The 21,295-nt window shown below is 37.2% G+C and overlaps 1 protein-coding gene across 12 annotated transcripts in view; it reads left to right on the top strand.

Annotated features, from left to right (window-relative positions):
* DLGAP2 (DLG associated protein 2) overlaps positions 1-21,295 on the top strand; it is a 449,538-nt gene that overhangs the window by 394,263 nt on the left and 33,980 nt on the right. For all 12 annotated transcript variants that reach the window (XM_027744792.2, XM_039385548.1, XM_039385558.1 and 9 more), the window contains 2 exons: positions 3,546-3,693; positions 7,159-7,378. In XM_027744792.2, the coding sequence (XP_027600593.1) occupies positions 3,546-3,693; positions 7,159-7,378 (368 nt within the window). The remainder of the gene's footprint in view (positions 1-3,545; positions 3,694-7,158; positions 7,379-21,295) is intronic.

Raw genomic sequence — 21,295 nt, 5'->3', positions numbered from 1 at the left:
TAATTTTCACCATGCATTGACACATTTATCCTAGAAGATAACTTTGAGACTCTATCTTTGAAATTTTCCTGACAAAAAGGAATTATTAGTTTTTCTTTCTAAGTATTAATCAAATGAATGTAAAATTGCTTTTATAGCCTAATATGTGTAACATTTCTTTTATTTTGCTTCAGTTCCATGAATCAATTAATCTCCTCTGAAAAATGAAAAATTATTTAACTATCAGGTAATATCCAAACTTATTCATCGAAACTCAGCTGCTTAGAAGTACTGTGGAATACTGGGTTTCTTTCCCTAAGAAATGATAGCTGTAGAAATTGTTGATTGTATTTAATGATAGCAATATCTCACAAGGAACCAGAATGTGATTAATTAAATCACATTGAGCATTACTTAGCAAAGGAGACAGTTACTAGGAATCAGTTTATATTAATTATTTTTAACGTAGTTCATACAGTAATTAAAAATTTATAATTTAATTATATTCCTTCTATCTTTTCTTAATGTGCCTCATATTTTAATGAAATCTCAAATGTCTCTTTCACACAGTGTTTATGAACTCAGAATCCCAGATTTAGCCACCTGATGGTGACAAGCAGAAGGTCCAGGGGGGACTCCTCTGTTTTGAAAAATACTAAAGTCGTGATACCAAACAGATTATTGACAATACCAGACAGGTTAAAGGTCTCTCTGCCCTTGTGAGACCCCACCTGGAGTAGTATGTCCAGGTCAGGATTCTTCAGCACAAGAAAGAAACGGACCTCTTAGAGCAGGTTCACAGGAGGCCACCAAGATGATCAGGGGCCTGGAGCACCTCTACTATGAGGAGAGGCTGAGAATACTGGGGTTGTTCAATCTAGAGAAGAGAAGACTCCAAGGAGACCTTTTTGCAACCTTTCGGTACCTAAAGGGGGCTTAAAAAGGAGAGAGTGACTTTTTTCATGGGCAGATAGTGATAGGACAAGTGGGAAGTGGTTTTAAACTAAAGGAAGCGAGTTTAGCTTAGATGTTAGGAAGAAGTTCTTGACTGTGGGGGTGGTGATGCACTAGAACAGGCTGCCCAGAGAAGCTGTGGATCCCCCAGCCCTGGTAGGATTCAAGGCCAAGTTGGATGGGGCTTTGAGCAATGTGATCGAGTGGGTGGCATCCCTGCCCGTGGCAGGGGGATTGGGACTATGTGACCTTTAAGGTCCCTTCCAACATAAGTCATTCTGTGATTCTACGATTAAGTAAAGCATATGCAAAGAATCCCAATGAGTCAAAGCACGTCTCAGTCATCAGCCTGCTGCCTATAGAGGAAAGGAAGTTTAGTTACATCCAGCAACTAAATGTAGATAGTGAGGTTCTACAGCACCTCACCTAATCTATTATATTTGTCTTCCTACCTATGGGAAGAAAAAACTGCTGCTACAATTCTTGTTTTTATCATCTGAAACTTAATTATACCCACTATCAGACAGCTATCTTAATCGTAGAATCACTTTGACTGTGATGACTTAATTAACCTCTGAGCACATGCCTACAAAATCTCATACATTTTCATTTCAGTTTTAGCAGTTATAGTTTCTACATAGTTTACCTCTCTCATGAGGTTAAAAAGATATTCCATAGAAGGCGCTGAATAAAGACAGGGAAAAAAAATTGTTTTTTTTTTCTCCAGGGAAATTTCTTAAGAATTTAAAAAAATGCCTGCCTTGAACAAAGCTGAAAAAACAAAACCCTTCATTTTTTATGCTTCAACAGCTCTGTTGCTCTTCTTTGGACATGCTCCAGCAAAATTTATTAGGAAAAATTTCTTCGCTGAAGGGATTATCAGGCATTGGAACAGGATGCCCAGGGTAGTGGTTGAGTCACCATCCCTGGAGGTATTTAAAAGACATGTATATGTGGCACTGAGGGACATGGTTTAGTGGTGGACTTGGCAGTGCTTGGTTAACAGTTGCACTTAATGATCTTAGAGGTCTTTTCTAAACTAAATGATTCTGTGAGTCTAAGACAGCCTGTCTTAGAGGAGCAGCTAGCCCGCCCATTGGCAGATACACCAAGGAAGCAAGGCTATGGCTGTGTTGACCCTGAGATGGGAGAACACATGGAAATGCTTGAGAACAGATCTCCCAAGTGTAAGGTTGGAAGAGTCTCTAAATCCCATCTGCTCTTGCAGCTGATGATGTGAGGGAATACTGGATCATCACATGTCAGACATCAAAGGACATGACCACACAGGGAAATGGATGTAATACTATTTGCTTTTCTAGTCAAAGCTGTGATAAAATATCTGGGATTCCTCCCTGAATGCTCCTCAGGGCTTGCATCCAGCCCAAACTCAGGTTGTGTCCACTTAATGAGGAACACTGAGTCCTTCCTCAATCACCAGCCTATGGTCATGCTCAGTGTTTGATAAATATGGTCTGAGAAACAAGATCCTGGTTTGTGCCTTATCTTACAGTAGGAGTTGAACCTGTGGCTTTCTCATTCACTGAGTGGTCTGGTCCTTCCAGAGACGAAACTTTGCCCTTCACAGGAAATTCCCAACAGCCTGAGCACACATCACAACCACTGCTGGACTGACCACTCTGCCAGTTCAGCATGAAGTAACTGTATGGCCAATATTAGACATTTAATGGGCACAAATCTGTCATTCCCAGAAATAGTTTTTGTTAAAGCTACTGTAAGGAATAAATGTAAAAACTGCCTATTTACCACATGAAATGAAATATTTTCTGGGACATTAATTCATTTCTGCGCTGATATCTAGAGAAAAGCGTCACATGACTTCTAAAATCAGATTTACAGAGTTCTGTGAACTCTTGTGAACAATGTTTGTGACTTTAATTTTTTTGTTGTTCAAAGCAAAGTACTGCACTTTTCTTAGGTTTATTTGTTTTTCTGGAATGATAGATAATCAATATCTTTAAAGCAAAACATGAAGACCAGCATACCCGTGGTGTGAAAGCATACTGAAAGGCACCCAATGTGGTGTTAAGTCCCAGTCCTCCAAACTGTGGAGGAGATGTGTTGTAAGAAAACAATTTCTAGAGTTTTGTTCACTTGGTCTAACCACCCTGTTAATTTATTTTTTTAGTTGAACATGGGATATTTTAATCTATTGTAAAACTCTATCAACCTTTGAAGATAAAAGATCTCTTGATGCCTAGCACCCTGATGAAAACCAGATGACAAGTAGCAGATTTTATCTATGAGGAAAGATTTTTAGTTACTTTGTGCTTTAGCTCTGGTTCTTGTTCCTGTTGACCTAGACATTGTCTTTTAGTAAAGTTCAATGTTAATAGCCAGAAGGATTGATGATGTTTAAATACAGCAAAGACTTAAAATTTCATATTGTCTTGGTAGCAGAACCACAGATAGATTCTCTGCTTGTGCTAAGGCGTTTAACTACAACAGATCTGTGATGCTTTATTTAGAGTAAGATTTAGACCCTGGGGAATGGGTTTGTGAGTCTCATACAAATTACTGTCTTTAGTGTCCTAATTGATTCCATCTGTAGTTTTACAGCCTTTCCTTTTTTCTTCCTCTTTCCTTTGTAGTCAGAGCTACCTTCAAACTGCAAGTGACGTGCCTGGGGGTCACAACCTGGATCCCTCTGCAAACTACAATTCCCCAAAGTTTCGCTCAAGGAATCAGAGCTATATGAGAGCAGTGAGCACGCTCAGTCAGGCCAGCTGTGTTAGTCAGGTGGGAAATTCTTGTTATAACTTTTCTTATAGGTTAACTGCAGATGTGAGAGTTTTTACTAGTGGATGGGTTTGGCTTTTTGGTTTTTTTTAAATTTATGTCAAGTTGAAGATGTGCATTGTCAAAGTAATTCTGTTCTAAGGAATGTAACTCAAAATTTCAAGAAAAGTGCTAAATACTAGAGACAAAAGGACGCTACCACACATAATATTTTCCATTTATTTTTGTCAAAAATATAAATACTGGGTGTTTCATTTTCAGTCTGTATTAAATATTTAAATGTTAAGAAGATTCCGACTGAGAATGAGAAGCACACTCCTACAATACTCATCCTCTGAAAATACTTACTCTGATTTCAGTAAATGTGGATTGCCAGATTAACATATGGGTTGAAAAAACTGTGCTCCAAAGGAGCAGTGATTCATCTCTAAACTCAACCCCCCACTCTTTTTGGGTGAAGGAATAAGTCCCATCAATTATTCTATGGATGGGTTCTTCTGAAAAGATACATTTTTTCTCCCTAGTGGTTTTATGTCAGTTAGTTAATACTAACTTCTGTTAAAGTGAAATCTGAATCAGACCTGAAGTGCAAGCAGCTTTAGGAAGTATGTGCATGTTTTGTTTAGCAGAGGGCTTTACATAAAATTCCCCACGTTTCTAATGTTTATTGGTCCTGGCATTTCTTCCCTGTGTTGTTTCATGACAGATGGGCCCTGCCCTCTTCTCAGATATGTTACTTAAGTCTCCTTTCACCATTTAGTGAGCCACCTAAGGGTATACATGCACAATGGTTATGTTAAAAGAGAAATCTTTTTAAAGCAATTTTATATTCATTCATATTCAATTTGTATTGAATGGCTATTCAGACCTGGATGCAACTCATCTAACGTGAGGCTTTTGACTGAAGCAACAACTAAAGCTTCCTCTGTAGTTAATGGAGTGAAACAGTTTCTTCCTGGATAATGCATATCCAGAGCGGGCAGAGAGCCCTCTGGAAATGCCTTTAGTATCCACTGACTGTGGAGAGCTGGGAGGGACTAGTCATGTGATTAATGCCCTTCAGTCAAATTCCTTAATTTATATGGAGTAATTATAAGTATAATCTTGCACAACACATGTTGAAATTAGAAACAGCCATTTTCCAAACCTTTCATTATTTTTTATAACTCCCTTGTGAAACCTGTCCTCATCATTCTCATGCCTTGGTTTTTATCATTCTGGTTTGGTTATTTTCTATTTTTATTAGACTCTGGTTTTGAGAAAGTTTCATAATGATCAGATTCTGCATTCAAAGCAAGTGCTGTTGGCTTTCGTCTAAAAATATTATCATATAGAACTATTCTGCCTCTTTGAACATGTCTGTGCACAGAGGTGTTCACTGAGCTGTCCATAATGACTAATTGGTTTCAGCAGTGGTTAAAATTCTTCATTCCAATGTGCATTACCTGGAAGATATCCACAAAAGATTTCATTTGCAGGTAGTTTGCTCAATTGGACAGATTAACTAAAGTTGCTGGATATAGTTCCTTACTTTTTCAGTTTTCACTAACCTATGCGACTTTGTGTCAGCCACATACTTCCCACCTCACAGTTCAGCGTTTCCAGACCAGTAATAAATGCATTTATTAGATATTATACAAAGCAAATGTATTAAATATCAAGTTCTGAACCTTTGCTATTTCCTATTCTTTTTCCATGACACCATCATATTATTGTCCCACCTATATAATAGCAGTTTATATAATTTGTGGTATTTTTTATATCTTTTTCTTGTGAGATCCTTCCTTTTTCACTCCTGACAAAGGGAAGAGTCAAGAAAGATGCTGAGTTCCATGGTTTATGTTTTTAATTTAAGTTTAATTTTTATTTTTCTATTCTCAATGACCTTAGTTTGAAAGAAGTGGTTAGGACTTAAAGTGTTTATGGACTAAATTATCATAAATTTTCTTATCAACAATATTGCAAAATAGTTCAGAGTAAGATTTTTTAAAATCTTTTCAAGATTGAATTAGTCTACTTACCTTTATTAAAAGCAAGTTTTATGAAGGGTAATATAATTCCTTTCAGAAGAGTTTTAGTAGCCAAAACATCTTACTCAAAATTAAAATATCAGTTATTCATAATCATCAGAACTTTTGTATAAAATTTCCATTTACTTAACCAAAATCCTAAACTGACTCTCTTACCATAATGAATAAAGCACTAGGAGCACTTAGCAGCTGTATAGGAAAATTAATATCAACTGGATGTGCCATTTAGTGATGCTATAAATTTAACTTGTAAAATTATTCATACTGATTCTGATTTTTAGCACTCTCTTTTTTAAAAAAAATATTTTCAGAAAGTCATGCATTTGTCTATCCAGTGTTAACTTCCTATCTGATTTTGGATAAACATAATATTAAATTATTCAGATAGATTTACAGGTAGTTAGGACTGACTTCAGTGAAACTGTTAAAAATGTAGGTAGAATTTAGGCACTAATCCTCAAAACTGTGACACACAGTTCCCTACTGAGAGGTTCCATGAGCCTGGCCTGCCTGCCTGCACCCTGTTATTATGAAAATTGCCTAAAAATGTATAGTGTTGCATCATGCCCAACCTACAAGGCAGGGTCAGCAGGTGGATGCTGGGTTCTGCCCAAGCGCTGGAGGCTGCTGCTGAAATACCCCAAGGGATGGGCCTGGTAAGGGTGCAGGCAGTGTTCCTCAGCATGCTTGGTGGCAGAAGTATCAGACTTTAAATAATGCTGCTGAACAAAAGGTTTTTCCATGGAAGTTGAATGGCTAACCCAGTTAAAGAGGGAGTGAGTTTGGTTTAGGGCCCTTCTCAGCTAAATGTGGTCCAAGCATTACTTTCTCATCTGATCACTTTTCACTCGGTTTCAGACAATGGTTATTTTTTCACATGCTTCACTGGACACAGCTCTAGATGCAATATTTCTCAAACCTTTCAGAAGCATCATCTCCTCTGTACTTTTATACATCTTCAAGAATTAAATACTTCCTTGAGCCCCTTTATAGTGAGAGGAAGATAAACCTGCCACACAGGTTAAATGTCCACATGAGTAATAACTTTGCTGATAAGTGAGGAGCCCAAGCAATCCACCTTCATCTTTTGAGGCTAATATCAGCATGTTTGGTTTCCGTTCTCCTGTCCTGGCAGATCACAGATTTCTGTCAGCGTAGAGTATTCTTGTTGGTTACAATTAAATCATGTATTTACAATCATCTGGCTATGCCAAAATATATTAAATGTAAAATTAATGTATGGTATGTGTGATGCACTTAATATATACATGTAAACAGCTAAACAATGTGAATGTGATCAGAAGGGATTACTAAGTTTTAACTATTTGCTAAAACAGTTCTTCATCAATGTACAGGTGTCCATTTGAGATGTTGAGGCCGTGATGATCACAAAAAAGCAAGTCAAAAATCAAATGCATTGTTGTTGTTTATTCAGATGAGTGAAGCAGAGGTTAATGGGCAATTTGAATCGGTGTGTGAATCAGTGTTTAGTGAAGTTGAAGCTCAGGCAATGGATGCCCTTGACCTCCCTGGATGTTTCCGAACAAGAAGCCACAGTTACTTGCGTGCCATTCAGGCAGGTTATTCCCAAGATGATGAATGTATACCCGCGCTGACATCTTCCAACATCACCTCAACTATCAGGTCAACCACAGGTAAGCAAATCTACACTGACCTTTCCACCGTTCTGCATGTGAGAATATGTCTTCTTGTTTTCTAAAAGGTTGTTAGACACCGTAAACAATTTCCCTGTGTAGTGAGTGTTTGATACCACTATTCTTAAGATTGTAATACTGTACCATTGTGGCTACATCTTGGAATAAGCTCCTTCCAGGAAGAATCCTGCATGCATAATGTAATGAACCTGGATTTTTGACCTCCATTCCCCATACATACAGTTATCTAGGTGCAAATATAAAAATACAAGTTCAAATGGTATCATTAAGATATTGTTAGACATGTCCATGGTTTATCTATCAAGTAGTGGATCTTCAAATGAGATTAGTTGCAGTAATTTTAATTTAGGTCCTTAAAGTATCAAGAGAAAAAGAGAAGCAAGATTAAAACTATATGGTCCAAACACTTGAAGACAATTAATTTAAAAGGGAATTAATTATTTTAGGCAAGGTGTAACCAGTTGTATCAATACACTGACTTGTAAACATTATGGCAAGTTTCAGACATCTGCCATTACTTATTAGTAACAATTTGCATTCATTGTTATAACACTTAAAATCTTTTAACATTCTTTTGGCGATTTTCTTTTCTCTTACTGGTTGCTTAGCAAACATGGTAACTTTATTAATTTTAGAGTATTAGCATGTATTGGTAGAGAAAAGATTGCACAGAAGGCAGTTAAATAATTCAAATGAAATCTATAGGAAATATGTATTCTTTGTTAAGTGATGCAAATTCACTTTTATGTTTCCAAATACATTAATGTCAGTTCCTAATTAATACTGTCCTTTCCACATACTATTAAACTGCAGTGCAGGCTACCCATCTACACAAGGTAAAAATGAGCTGAAAATGTATCACATAACAATATAAAAATACTTTTAAAATTATTTGTTTGACACATCTGTTGTATAACAGAACAGTGGGAGCTTAGAAAGGAAGTAAGCCACAGTTGAATAACATACATTTGCATTCCAGAAGTAACATAAAATGTTGTTTTATCTTAGTATTTTAATTGCTATACGTAACTTTGTGTAAAACTAGAAATTGTGGCCTACAGTGCCCCCTCTAGGGATGTTTCTGTCCTTTGATTAATAGAAATGCTATCATAATACAAAATGATATTTTATTGCTACCCCGGAGACTAATTTTCATCTTTTCACTATGTGATCATCATGAAGACACATTCCATGACAAAAGACACAAATAGATACTTATTTTGGTGTCTGACTTCAGGTACTGAATTGGAATAGTTTCAGAATTACTTTCAGAATTACCAATCCAAGTGGATTGGTTTTAACCTAAGCTGTCTTGAGTTTATATACTAGATAAGCCCAAAATTCTCACTGAAAGTAATTTCTTTTATTGACTTTGGAATGACAAAGCTGAATAAGAGAATATGTTTGGGAAAGTACAGGATTAGGTAGTAAGTATATTTGCATCGCAATGTTTTCATAGTTTTGCATTGATTAGCAGGCTGCTGGTTAAATACTGTGGTTTTGAAAACTTTAACCTTCATTTTGCACATAGCTTCTGCCTCATCTCAGAAATGATTTATCAGATAGATTTTCTTGACCACGTATGTAATTACTCTTCTTTGTTGCGGTGAAGTGATATTGACATTCTGGAGAAAAAAGATTATTTGAGGTGTTTTCCTGATCCAAAAGTGTTTCCAGGCTTGTGGACTATATACAGTTCTGAGTGTGGTTCTGTATTCAATATATCTTCTCTGTACCACTAAGCAAGTTTGTCCTCAGCTTCTAAATAAGGTAAATATACAAATTAGAAATAATTTTCTGTTTTACAAAAGAGTAAGGATTAGTTGATTCACTTTTAATCAGGAATTTCAGTTGCCAAATAAGTTCTTGTTTTTAAACAAGATTACTCTAGGGATAATTCTTCTATTTTTCTCTCTTCAACCCCTCTGAGTTTGGAGGGAGATACTTCATTTCCTATCATTGCTGTAATTCAAAAAATGTCTTACTTCTCCATCCCTCTCTGAAAATTGTAAAAGAAGCAGTTGCCTGAAATATGAAAATGGTGTTGGCAGTTATTTGGCATTTATGTGGGCTTCATTCAAATAAATGTCAAAAAGGTTAGAGTTTTGCATCAGCCTTCAGTTCCAATTCAGTCTTTGGAATTCTTAGGAAAATTACATTACATTAATTCCTTTTTTGCTTCTGATGTAACAAACTCTTCTTGGCAAAGAAACTAAAGTAATTTCTTAGAAAATTAACAGGCTTTTCAATGTAATTATTACGTGCAAAATTTCGTGATATAGGTCATGACTGCCTTTTATCATTGTTGTGAAGCAATTAAATCATAACACACAGGCTTAGCTCAAAATTAATTTATGTAACTAAAAATGTAAACCTAAAATAAAAAATCTTGTATTTGATCTATGAATTCAATTACAAAAGTATAGAGTATATATTTACAGTATGCAGTTTCCCAAAATATTGCTAGATGCATTAACAGCTTTCAGAAGGTAGAATGGTTGCAACTACAATGAATATTATGTGGGACATTATTAATGGACTCTGCTAACAGGGTTTTCTAATAGATGGAAAAAGAACTACCAGTATGTAGCTCTTCTTAACTGTATTCAACTTCACATGAGCCCAGTGGTTCATTGCTAATATCTATAGTAATGAAGAACACATAACTTTTGAACAGATCCAGGTAGTTTAATTACTTGTGGAACCACCTCTGAAGGCAACTGTGTAGCAAGTCATAGGGCAGTCCCTGTTGCCCCAGGTGTAAATGAGCAAGGCAAACGACGGTGCAAAGGAGGCAGCCACATTGCTGGCACAGGGAAAAGCTGGACCTGGGCTCTGTGTGACCCTTGCTGAGACTCATGTTTCATTGTGGTTAGGGCATTTCTAGCCATCGCGTTTCATTTTGTGAAGAGATAATGAACCCAGTAAAAAATACTTGATGTTAAAAGCCCTGAGTGACAGCATATGCTTTCTGTCTCTGAATATCCAATCGCAGCTGTCAGATGCACAGCTGAGAAAATACAGCTCCAGCTGCTGCTGCCTCCCACTACGTCCCTCCATCACAGACAACATGTAATTTCCTGAATGGAAAGTCACAGGGTGCAGTAGTCATCCTAAGTGCTACTTCCTTACAGCTCTGCTACTCCTACAAGCAATGCTTCATTTTTCAGGAAGAGTTCATAAAAAATGGGTCACTTTCCCAGGTAATACTGGTTCCCTATTGTCTAAGCATGTCTGCAGGTATATTCACTACGCTGTCAACTTGGCAAGCTCCTTCCCAGTAACACCCGGGGAGCGTGGCAGAATGCTGTGGGAAGGTGCACAGGCTGCCTGAGGTATTGGATCTGTATCACCGCCAGTTCAGCCTGCAGTGAGCCCCTGCTATATAGTCCTACTGGGAAACAGAGTGCAGAAGGCTGGGAGCAGTGCTGCAGTGCTCTTTATCCCACCTGCAAAACCTGGGTTCTCTTACTGAAAAGTAATTCAAATACCCTGGTACAACAGTGGACTATACTATGAAAACAACCAATGAGGACATCTGGAAGATACTAACCACTCTCCCTTGTTTTCTGTTTGTCTGAGAAGATCAACTTATTTTTGTTACAAGTTCTATATGTAGAGAGAGTCCTTTATATTACTCACTCCATATGTTGTAGAATATATCAGGATGTTTCCTCACATGTTTTTTAGTTTTGTTTTACCGTGAATGCAGAAATACTTTCTGAATTGCAGTGGTACCAGAGGTAGCAGTTAGGATGGTCTCTTGTGAAACAGGTGAACATGTTAAAATCCCTTCTCTGACAGAGAGAGTTACTTCATATTTGTACCTTTGGCTAACTTGAACAACAAGTTTGGATGTGGGGGGCACACATAGTTTCTCCTAATGGCATTACTATACATTGTATGAAACAGTTTCACCTTTATTGAGAGAAATACTACCTCTCTAGGCTGGTGCTCAGGATGCTCACCTATCAGATGGGATATCTTCTCAGTGTATATTGGTTTTATATGCAAATTGAAACAGCTAAGCCAGAAATACTAAATATGCAATTCAGTCAGATGCACAAAATCCTTCTCTAGCAACAAGCACAGACTGAGTAGCCTCAGTTAAGTTCTTTGGTTTTTAAGCTGATGAACAAAAGATAGAATCATTTTCAGTTTCTTAAAACCACTTCACATTTTCCTCTAACCCATTTTTTTGGCTACAACAGTGGTTTTTGATGAATGGATTAATGACAAAAAAATACAACTACCTGTGAACTTCAGCACAATGGGGACAGGATCAGAGTACATAAAGGCATCCTGGATTTCTGTCCTATGTTAAGTGTCCAAGGTCACTTCTCCCACTTCAGGATTTCCAGCTAATCTTGAGAGAAACTTAGCATGAAGCACTGCTAAATTCAGGGAACATAGCTACTAGCCTTAAATGGCCAGTATACTCCATTGCAATTTTTTATTTCTGTAGAAAATGTAGCATAATGAAAATCTCTCGGATGTTTTCCAAACGTAAGGATTCTGTCAGTTGTGCATGCACCCCCTTTTATCTGATTCATAGTAGGTAGCTCAGCTAAGCTCATACTTGCCAAAGAATTCACTGAAGAAGATGAGAAGCAGAGAACTGTCTTTTGACCACTTTTCTCAATCAGTTGGACTGTGCTTGGCAATGAGCAAACTTCAGAGAATTCCACGTTTGCTGAACTATTGAGCACTAATTCCAAAACCCATTAATTCAAACAAGGTCACATTGGATGAGGGAGTTTTCAATTAGAGCTCATACAATTACTCAGGATGCCTGAGGAATTGCAGGTTTCCCTTCTCCTGACTTAAAGCTATTTTCAGCTTTCCATTTTTCAAATAAAGGCATACGTATGGTGAATTTTTACAGCACATATTTGATATTTAGCCACAAAACTCTCATTGCCAGTAAATAGATTGCACTGTCAAGTACTTACAAACATAAAGGCATGAGAATTTGATATTTCACAGAGAAATTGTACTGCTCCATAGCACAAATGCCCCCTCAGACCCTAAAAGGGCTGATTCACTGGTTGCTATCTGAATAGTAATGGCAGTAGATATTCTTTTTTTAGTTTTTGTTGGTTTGTCTTTTTTTTTTTGCAAGATATGAAGATACCAAAGGCAGACAAAAGTCATGGTGCTACTACCTATGACACCCCTCCCATGAGGAAAGCATAAGAGGGTGAGGACTTCTCAGTCTGGAGAAGAGAAAATTCAGAAGGAATTTTATAAATGTGTCTAAATATAAAAATTGGGAAAAAATGCTCTTCATGTCCTAAAAGAAAAATCGTTTATGATCAATAAATTTGTGGTTTTCTTTTATTTTGTCAAGTATGAGATACCTCATCCAGGTGGCTGTTTGGATCTTCTTAATCCAATGCACTATGACTAGGAAAATCCAGCCAAATGGAGGAATACGTATGCATGAAGTAACATCTCCACAACTTCTGTTCCCTCTCTAGAAATAAACGCTGAGTCTTAGAGGGGTTTTCTGGTATCCATTGCTAAGTAACAGCTAGCAGTGGAATCCACAACAGGTATGTTTAAAACCACAAAACCTTGAGTCCAAATAAGATATAGAAGGCTCTGTTCTCAATTATAATTTGCTTATTGACTTTGCTCAATTACTGTTGAGGCTCCACGGAATTGTCTGACACTCTAACTCTCTGCAGGAAATACACCATATATATCTCTGTGAGCACTTTGACATCCTGAGTTAATATTTTGATGCTGTGCCAACTTATGTGCCTATACTGTGAGAATAAATCATATACTGACAAACAATGAGCCTAGTCCTACACTTGGATATGCACACATCATTTTCATTGTTCTGGGTGTATCTGGGGGGCATAATTAGTTTTTAATTCTTTTAAACATGTTGAAGTTCTGCTGCTGTGCTGACACTGCTGTTCAGTAGCAGCTCTACGTGGTGGAAATGGCCCAGGGAGTCACTGGGATGAAGGTGACACAAACGCTTTAGTTCAAGGAGTTCAACAGAGGATGGCTAGGGGCCATACAACTGTTCATAAACCTGGGATTCCCTTAGATGGAGTAAGACTGTGCTAATTGGGGCTGCCTGGCCTCTTCAGGCTGATGAGGCATGAAAACAGTTGGAGCAGTAGCCAGGAGCTTTTCATAATTTTCATTCGCCCTGGTACAGATTATCTTCAGACACAAAGATAAAAAATGAAGCCACTGACTTCCATCTATGGTTAGTTTAAAAAATGTGTAATGAATGTTTTTCCTTTGCTCCTGCTGCTCTGTGCTTGACATAATTTGTCCGTAACTCATTGGATTTGCCAGACAGCTGGTTCTTTCTTTATTAAAAAGGACATCCATAGTTCCTCCCCTAGCAGAATTCGGCTTCAAAGCTATTCTGTTTGTGGAGTTTTCTCAGTTTCATTTGCTGTATGGTATTATATGGGAAAAAAAGAAAAAGAATTTATAAGAAAAAAAAGCATGAGAGGAAGGTGATTCACTGCTCAGTGTTTGAAGCCTTCCTGACATAGTAGAAGCTGACAGTGGTGGACATAAATCTCAGCCCAGTTATTTAGCCTGAGGTTGCCAAAAGAATTTGTCCTCTGGTGGGTCTGTGCAGCTGGGGGAAGATCACAGGGTGGGAGAGTCTGGAAGCACCAGGTCATCATGCTTCCTTGCAGTGAAAAATAAGGCAGGACCCCTCTCCTGCTAGAACTTCTCCTTCTGGGTTCTTCCATGAATGAAAATAACCTTCTCAGAAGCTCTGCATGTATTCAATCCTGGGTTTTTGTTGCAGGCATATATGTCAGGAGCCATAATAAATTATATGTGCACTGGAACTACAATGCTTGCTGTGCAGGGTATGCAGGCATCATTTGATCCATTTCTGTCTCAGGAAATTTGTTCAGACTGAGGTCTACCCTGGAAAGGCAACTGATAAATCTGATACTTAAAATGATCTTGAAATACTTTTTTCCAGGGGATCAGATAAAATAAAGATACTGGTGACATTCCTAGGGCATAACCAGACAGAATTAGCCTTTGACTAGACAGATTAGTTGAATGGTGTGGGGTTTGCCTCCATATCAAGGCAACTAAACGTAGAAGCTTTTGTGCAATCTAGTTGTCTCAGTTCCCATGACAACAAACTCTGATTAGTTCAAAGACAATTGGCTGGTACCATTTGAGACATTTGAGACATCCACACAAGACCTAAAAGAGAATCGCATCATTCTGGACAAGAGGCAGTTGGTTAGGCAGAAAGGCCTAGGATCTCTGAAAAGGTATTATTTACTTATGTTTTGGTGAGATTGACTCAAACTGAATACAGTGTATGAATCTTATTATGCACCAACAGAGAATCAACAAACCCTAACCTACATTGTGATGTCTTATGGTTACCTAATAGCGGCTTGATACTTACCAACAAAGTCTGTACTCACTGCAAGACCAAGGTTCAGTCTCAGTTTATAGTCCATTAAAATATACACACACTGGAAACCACAAATACCAGAGCAACCCAAGCAGCTCACTACTACTCCTCAAGGGCAACTAGAGGGCATCCAGGGTTAGGGAAGACACTGAGTTTGAAGAGACTAACCTATCACTTGGCTTTCTGAGACTAAACACAATATCAAGGACATATCAATGAGTTACGATTTTTATATGCATTTCTTTACCTTTGGGGATATTCCTGTGTCCAGAAAAATACATATATTTCCATGCTCTGTCTTCTTCCCACGATTAAAAAAATTTTACAGATTTCAGTCTTAAAAATTGATCTCACGAATTATACATGATGCATATATCTAAAATGTAGCTGTCAAAGGCAGCCACATTATTATCCTATTTTAACCAAAGAATATATATCTCCTTTAGAATTGGTATCTATTACGAAAGAAGTTATCCTCTGGACATCCCTATTTCTCTCTTGCCTATAAAAATAGTCTACAATGATAGCATTGTATAGCTAGCTAACTTTCATAAATCTGAAGCAAAAGTCAAACCTATTCAAATTGCATTATAGGATGAAAACAAAGATTAAATCCTGATCCCACTGAAAACAAGGATAACTGAGAGAGCCATGCTCTGACTTACAGAGCTGAGAGATCAAATGCAGCAGCATCATTTTCTTCACCTAAATACAGGGCTGGGAGCTTGCAAGTGGCTTTCTTAGCACTGTTTTTGACACTGATACCAACTCCATCAGCTTCTTGGGTAAAATGATTATTTGATTTGACAAAAAAGTGCACTCTGGGATTGTGTCCAGACTTGTAGCTCTCTGTGGATTAAATTAATTATTTAAAGGTATTAAATTATCTCTAGTTAAAATATTTTGTAATCACTTAAGTTCTTTAATGTCAGATTATTATCATAATGTGGTGTTAAAATTATGTAACATTTTCTTGAGGGTAAATGAGAAAATTGTTTTTCTCATCCTATTCAGCTTAGAATTCCTTACTGTAAGTTAAATAAAATCACAAGCTACACACAGTTACTGTAAGAAAGAAAATAGAAAACCAAAACCAATTATAAGCCTACATAATATGTTCATGATGGGGTTTAGGAGGCTGATGGAAATTATTGAATTGAATGAGAAGAGTATGTAGGAGTTGAAGAGGAAATTCTACTGAAAACCATTTTCAAATTTTCTATTTTATTTCAATGCGAAAAGAGTAGCATAATAAGAGTGATTTTTAGTTTCTGGAACTCTTTTTTTCTCTTTGTCTCCTACTGTTTTGATGATGTGACAAGTACAATCTGTATTCCTGAAAAGCTGCACACACATTCTGAAAATTAAATTTAGTTAAAGGAACATTTTTCCTTCCTGCAACTGAAACTGAGATGGTGTTTTTTCATGCAGTATTTCAGAGGCGCATAGGAACTGTTTAGAAGAGCAATACAGCTGTCAGCACTTTACTGTGCCATCTACAGGATGCTGGTTAGGCTATAATTTCTTGCTAATTAACTGATCTAAAATAGAACCCTTTGTAACCAGTCCATTAGCAATCTATGAGGCTTGTGTTGCCCACATCTCTTTTAATTTTGGCAAAGGCCTACAGTTTCTGATCTTGATGTCTTGTTTGATTTGCATTTCTGTTTTGAGACTAACATTAATTACACTGTCAAAACAGATTTTATCATTTATGTAACATGGAGCTGCCTACAGACCTAAGTTTCCTCAGTATGGAGGTAACATATTGCACACTGAATAACTTGGTTGCAGTAATTCCTTTTATATTTTTCTTCTCCTAAAAGACTGTTCTGTGTACTTAGTCTCCAGCTTTTTCCAAATTTAGTGGTCACATTTCCACTTAATTGTTAGTTTCCTGTACAAAATCAGATAGCTGTGCTTAATCAGATAGAACTTAAGCCTAAAGGGATCTACTCTGAATATTGAGACTAACCTGATGCATGCACAGATTTATTTTTATTAAAAAAAAAAAGAACAAACAACTTTGCCTTTAAAAAATAATTTTGCCTTACCCCAGTAAATTCTAATTGAGGTCACGTGTCATACTACTGGCTTCAGTCTTTTCTCACAAGTGCTATATAGATTCTGTTCAGCAGAGAGAGATCAAAAATAGATGTCACTTAAAAAATAGTTTTTATATGGAATTTGTTTGACAGCAGTTTCAGTGATATGCTATTTTGAAAAACTCTTTTAAAAAGTTTCATATAAGAAACACAATTCTTGTCTATGTAAACAATATGTTAATATAATGGGCTCTATCCTGAGCTGGTGTGAATTGGTCTGATTCCACCAACTTGAATATCAACATCTGCAGTGAGATTAACAGCATGGTCTAGTCCAGTGCCTAAAACCGTGCAAGTAATTTAAAAACTACAGAAATACAGAAGGGTGGCTTTTTATACCTCTGTGAAGCTAGAAAGGTACCTTGGGCCAACCTAGTACTGGCTGCTATGTGGTAGCTTCAGCAGAAAGGATCAAGGAGCAGAAAATTATGTTTCAGTCATTAATGCAAATTCCACTCAGGTTTACTTTACCAGCCAGCTCACAGGGGATGTGGAGCAGGGGAGATGAAGTTCCCACCTTTTCAATGAACACAGGGAACAGAAGACTGGAGTGATTATGTCCCAGTACAGACCTCTTCTGTCACAGGGACAGAGCTTTTGGCTGGAGTTTATCTCACCCCTTTAGGCATTTCATAGAAACATAGAATTGTTAAGGTTGGATAAGACCCCCAAGGTCATCGAACTTCAACCTTTGACTGAACACCACCATGTCAATTAAATCATATCATCAAGTACCAGGCCCAGCTGTTTCTTGAACACTTCCAGGGATGGTGACTTTCAAAATTAAATGTCCTGATCTGAGCTGATTGTCCTTTATTCTCTTTATGGCTGACAGAAAAGAGCATAGGATGATTCATTTCCTGGTAAAATAAGCATCTAAGATGGGTGAGAATTGCCCCCAGAATTGCTTATTTTTCTCACAAGAATTCTAAAAGACATCAGGCAACTAACTTAGACCTGGATGACTGGTTTTTTTCAGTGACTAATGTGAGGTGAGATGGATTCCCATGTATAGTTCTCAAAAACTGTCTTGAAGGTATGATGTAATTCACTGTTACTAAAAGAGCTTACTTAAAATACTGGCACAGAATAAATGCAGCATTTTGCCGTCATGGACTATGGCAGCATGAGACCACCAATTAACATCTGATTTAGGGTGTAACAAATATCCAGGTTTACCCAATCATAAGACGTGTAAAATGATCCAGCAGGAAAAAAGGTTATAAAGTTATAGATGCCCACTACCCAGACAATGCTTTGGGTTAGCCCATCATATAAACTGTGCTGGTAAAACTCATCTGGGTATAAACAGTCTTTCCAAGAAAATATTTCATAAAATTTTCACTCTGAATATATCACTGTTTCTTATTGCTTAATCTGAAAAGGAAGAAACAGGGTCTTTTCATGGATATCCAAGCTCAAGACTTTCTACTGTGAAACTGTCTGGTTGCTTTACTGACTAGGATTCGTTGTGGAGGGCTGAATGGGAAAAGGGAAGAAGCAGAAAGATAGGTTAATAACTAAAGTATGTCTCTGATTATGTTAGAGGGAAAATTATTCAAAATTAAATTAGAAGAATTATCTTAATTAAAGCCAAAATTATCTCTTGAATTTCAAGCACAGTATGACATTGGTAAGTTTTAATGACTACTTTTGCAAGGTTGAATCTCCTTACAAATAAAAAAACCCAAAACCCTGCTCTCAATTACCTTATAAATGGAGAAAGTCTTGCACATGGAAAGCCCTCAGAAATTACAGGATCTTTCACTACCAGAGCAGCAAGCAAAGGTGTAGACCTATTCAGGGAGCAGCAAAGGACTGGAGAACCCTGGACTGTATGTGACATTTCCCTCACCTGCCCTACACTCATACACAGCCACTGTTTCAACTAAGTGCAAAGTGTGTGTTTGAGAAGCACTCTGAAGGACTTGCATTTACATTCAGTTAGCAATGCTTAGGGTCACATAATGGAGCAAATCATGCTTTTTTAGTGTGCAGCCGGAGCACAAACTGCTCCAGCATTGAAAAGAGAAAGTAGACCCCAATCACCAGTGTAGGTCTTTGAGGTAGACACTGATGGCCTACATTGAAAATGGCAGACTTGGATCCAAACAGACTGGTTTACCTTAAGGTTTTCCCCTCATTCTAATAGATACATTTTCTTAATTAAATACTAGAGGCTATCACATGTCAAAACTAAGCATTTCTAAATCTTATTGTTATGACTCAACTTTAAAGGTTTTTCTGATTCAAGAAGGAAACCCCTTGTTAACATTCCAGAATTTGACTATAAGGAAAGTAGATTTCCTTTGTGCAGTTAAACTGGCCTGTTTGACACTACCGTCTGCTTTTAATAGTGTTTGGCATTGAAGACCAGTGTAAATGGAAGTTATAAAGAGATGTGTCCCAAAACCCTCTCTTTTAAGTAGGGACTTGTATTTTTATTTTTGACATCTTTGGTTTGGTAGAAAAATCATCAAACAATTGATTCCTTTTGTAAGAAATAAACTCTTTTAGTGTCTGAGATTTTTTTTCTCCAAAGTCACTTTTGATTTCTTAATGGTCTTTTAATGTTCATCATTCTTTGTTTTGAGAAGTAACTGTTATGCATCCATAAAACATTTTTATTTTAAGAGTAATTTAGAGGTTGTAATGACTGGGATGGAGCACAGTGAAGAGATTTCAGGACTTTTAAAGGACAGTCATGTTAGCTGGGACTTTCAGAGCCTTTGGCTAGAACAGTATACACCATGGTCAAAAGACTATCCCAATAACTGAGTACTCTTTTGATAGAGTTAAATTTGATCTTGGCCTTTCATTATGAGAAGGTCTCTTTTTCCTCTTCTGAAATGTTTTCAGGGCTGGCATTCACCTTCTCTGTGCAAAGCAGAAGATCTAGTGCCCTTGTGTTTCTCTTGGTGCTGGGGTTCTTCAGAGAAGCCCTGTCTGCCTGCAGCAACATGCCCCTGGGAGCTGTGCCTCCGGGGCAGTTCCACACTCCCTGCAGAGTAATTATCCTCTTTCTGAAGAAGCTTCCTTACAAAACAGAAAATTCAGTTTACTCCTGCCATGTGTCATAAGGGACAACCATTTCCTTTAATTGATGGTGCTTTCATGTAAATTCATCATCCAGTTAACTTTGTGATCTCAGCCTAAATAATGTTATTTTGACTAAGTGGTTAATGGTCATATTGATTTGTAAAATCCCCTCAGGTGATTCTATCTTGCAAATGGACCAACAGTGGTGATTTATTAAAAGGCTGCTTTTTGAAAGGTGTTCTGAATGTAGCCTACAGCAGCTGCTCTTTCATCAAATATATCCCTCCTTCTGCCTTCTGTCGGCGAATATCTCTTGCTAACCCGAAGTTATACCTAAATTGAATTATTTTAGTAATTCTGTTTCTAGTACAAACTGTGTTGGCACTGAAATATGGGGCAGAGTAACTGTCTTATTTCTATGGCTGTATCAACAGTAACCTTAAGCAAGTTTAGACAAATGCAGTGTAGATTAAGAGGGATATTCTGCTTCCAGCTATATCAGTTAAATTTTTAAAAATCCTGTTACTGGTATTGTCTTCCTGGCTACTCTGTGGTATTGCCGTAATGCCTGATGCTCTGGTTCTGACTGGTGCTGCCTGGCTAGCATCACACAGCACATAAGCAGAATGAATGTGATTTACAGAACAGGTCATTTGTAGCCACTTGTGTGTCAAATTCAGCACTGACAGACAATCTTGTATATGTGTGGATCATCTGGCAGTTAAGATATCAATCCTTACAAAACCAATTTGACATTTTACACTTTTTCCTGATGGGTAACGAATTAATACATGTTATGCTGCATTGATACCTGCTCACTTCTCCTGAACAATTTATACCTGGCTTGCATCATTATTTAATCTGGTCCACTATGAAGCAGCACAGAACCATTTTGTTTTCTCTCTATTTCTCTAACAGTGTACTTCCTTAAAGGAAAATTCAGGGGAGCCAGTTGCACATGTTTATGTTGAAGTGGGACAAGTACCTGAACAGTTAATAATTTGATTCAAATGGAAGTCTGAAATACCCGTATGAGTTAGAATTAGAACTGGGTTTTACCATTTTTAGAATTTTTGATTGATTATTAGAAACTAATAGATGGAGATATGCTGTATCTTATTAACTTTAAAAAATATTTTCCCTACTTCATTAAAATAGGCAAAAAATAAATTCTGCATTTGAATATTCTAGCATTTGAATACACCTGGAAGGAAAATTTTAGCTTCTCTTTCATAATCCCCTCTGTGTTTAATTTATTTATGAAAAAGACATTTACCTCTTGGGTCATCTACTTTCTTTTTCTTTGCATTTCAGAGCAGCTAT

The sequence above is a fragment of the Pipra filicauda genome, unplaced genomic scaffold, assembly GCF_003945595.2.
Source record: "Pipra filicauda isolate LSUMZ 115617 unplaced genomic scaffold, ASM394559v2 scaffold41_size5083284_pilon, whole genome shotgun sequence".
Taxonomy (NCBI): Eukaryota; Metazoa; Chordata; class Aves; order Passeriformes; family Pipridae; genus Pipra; species Pipra filicauda.
The sequence above is the reverse complement of the archived record's forward strand: the minus strand, read 5'-3'. Positions and strand labels throughout refer to the sequence as shown.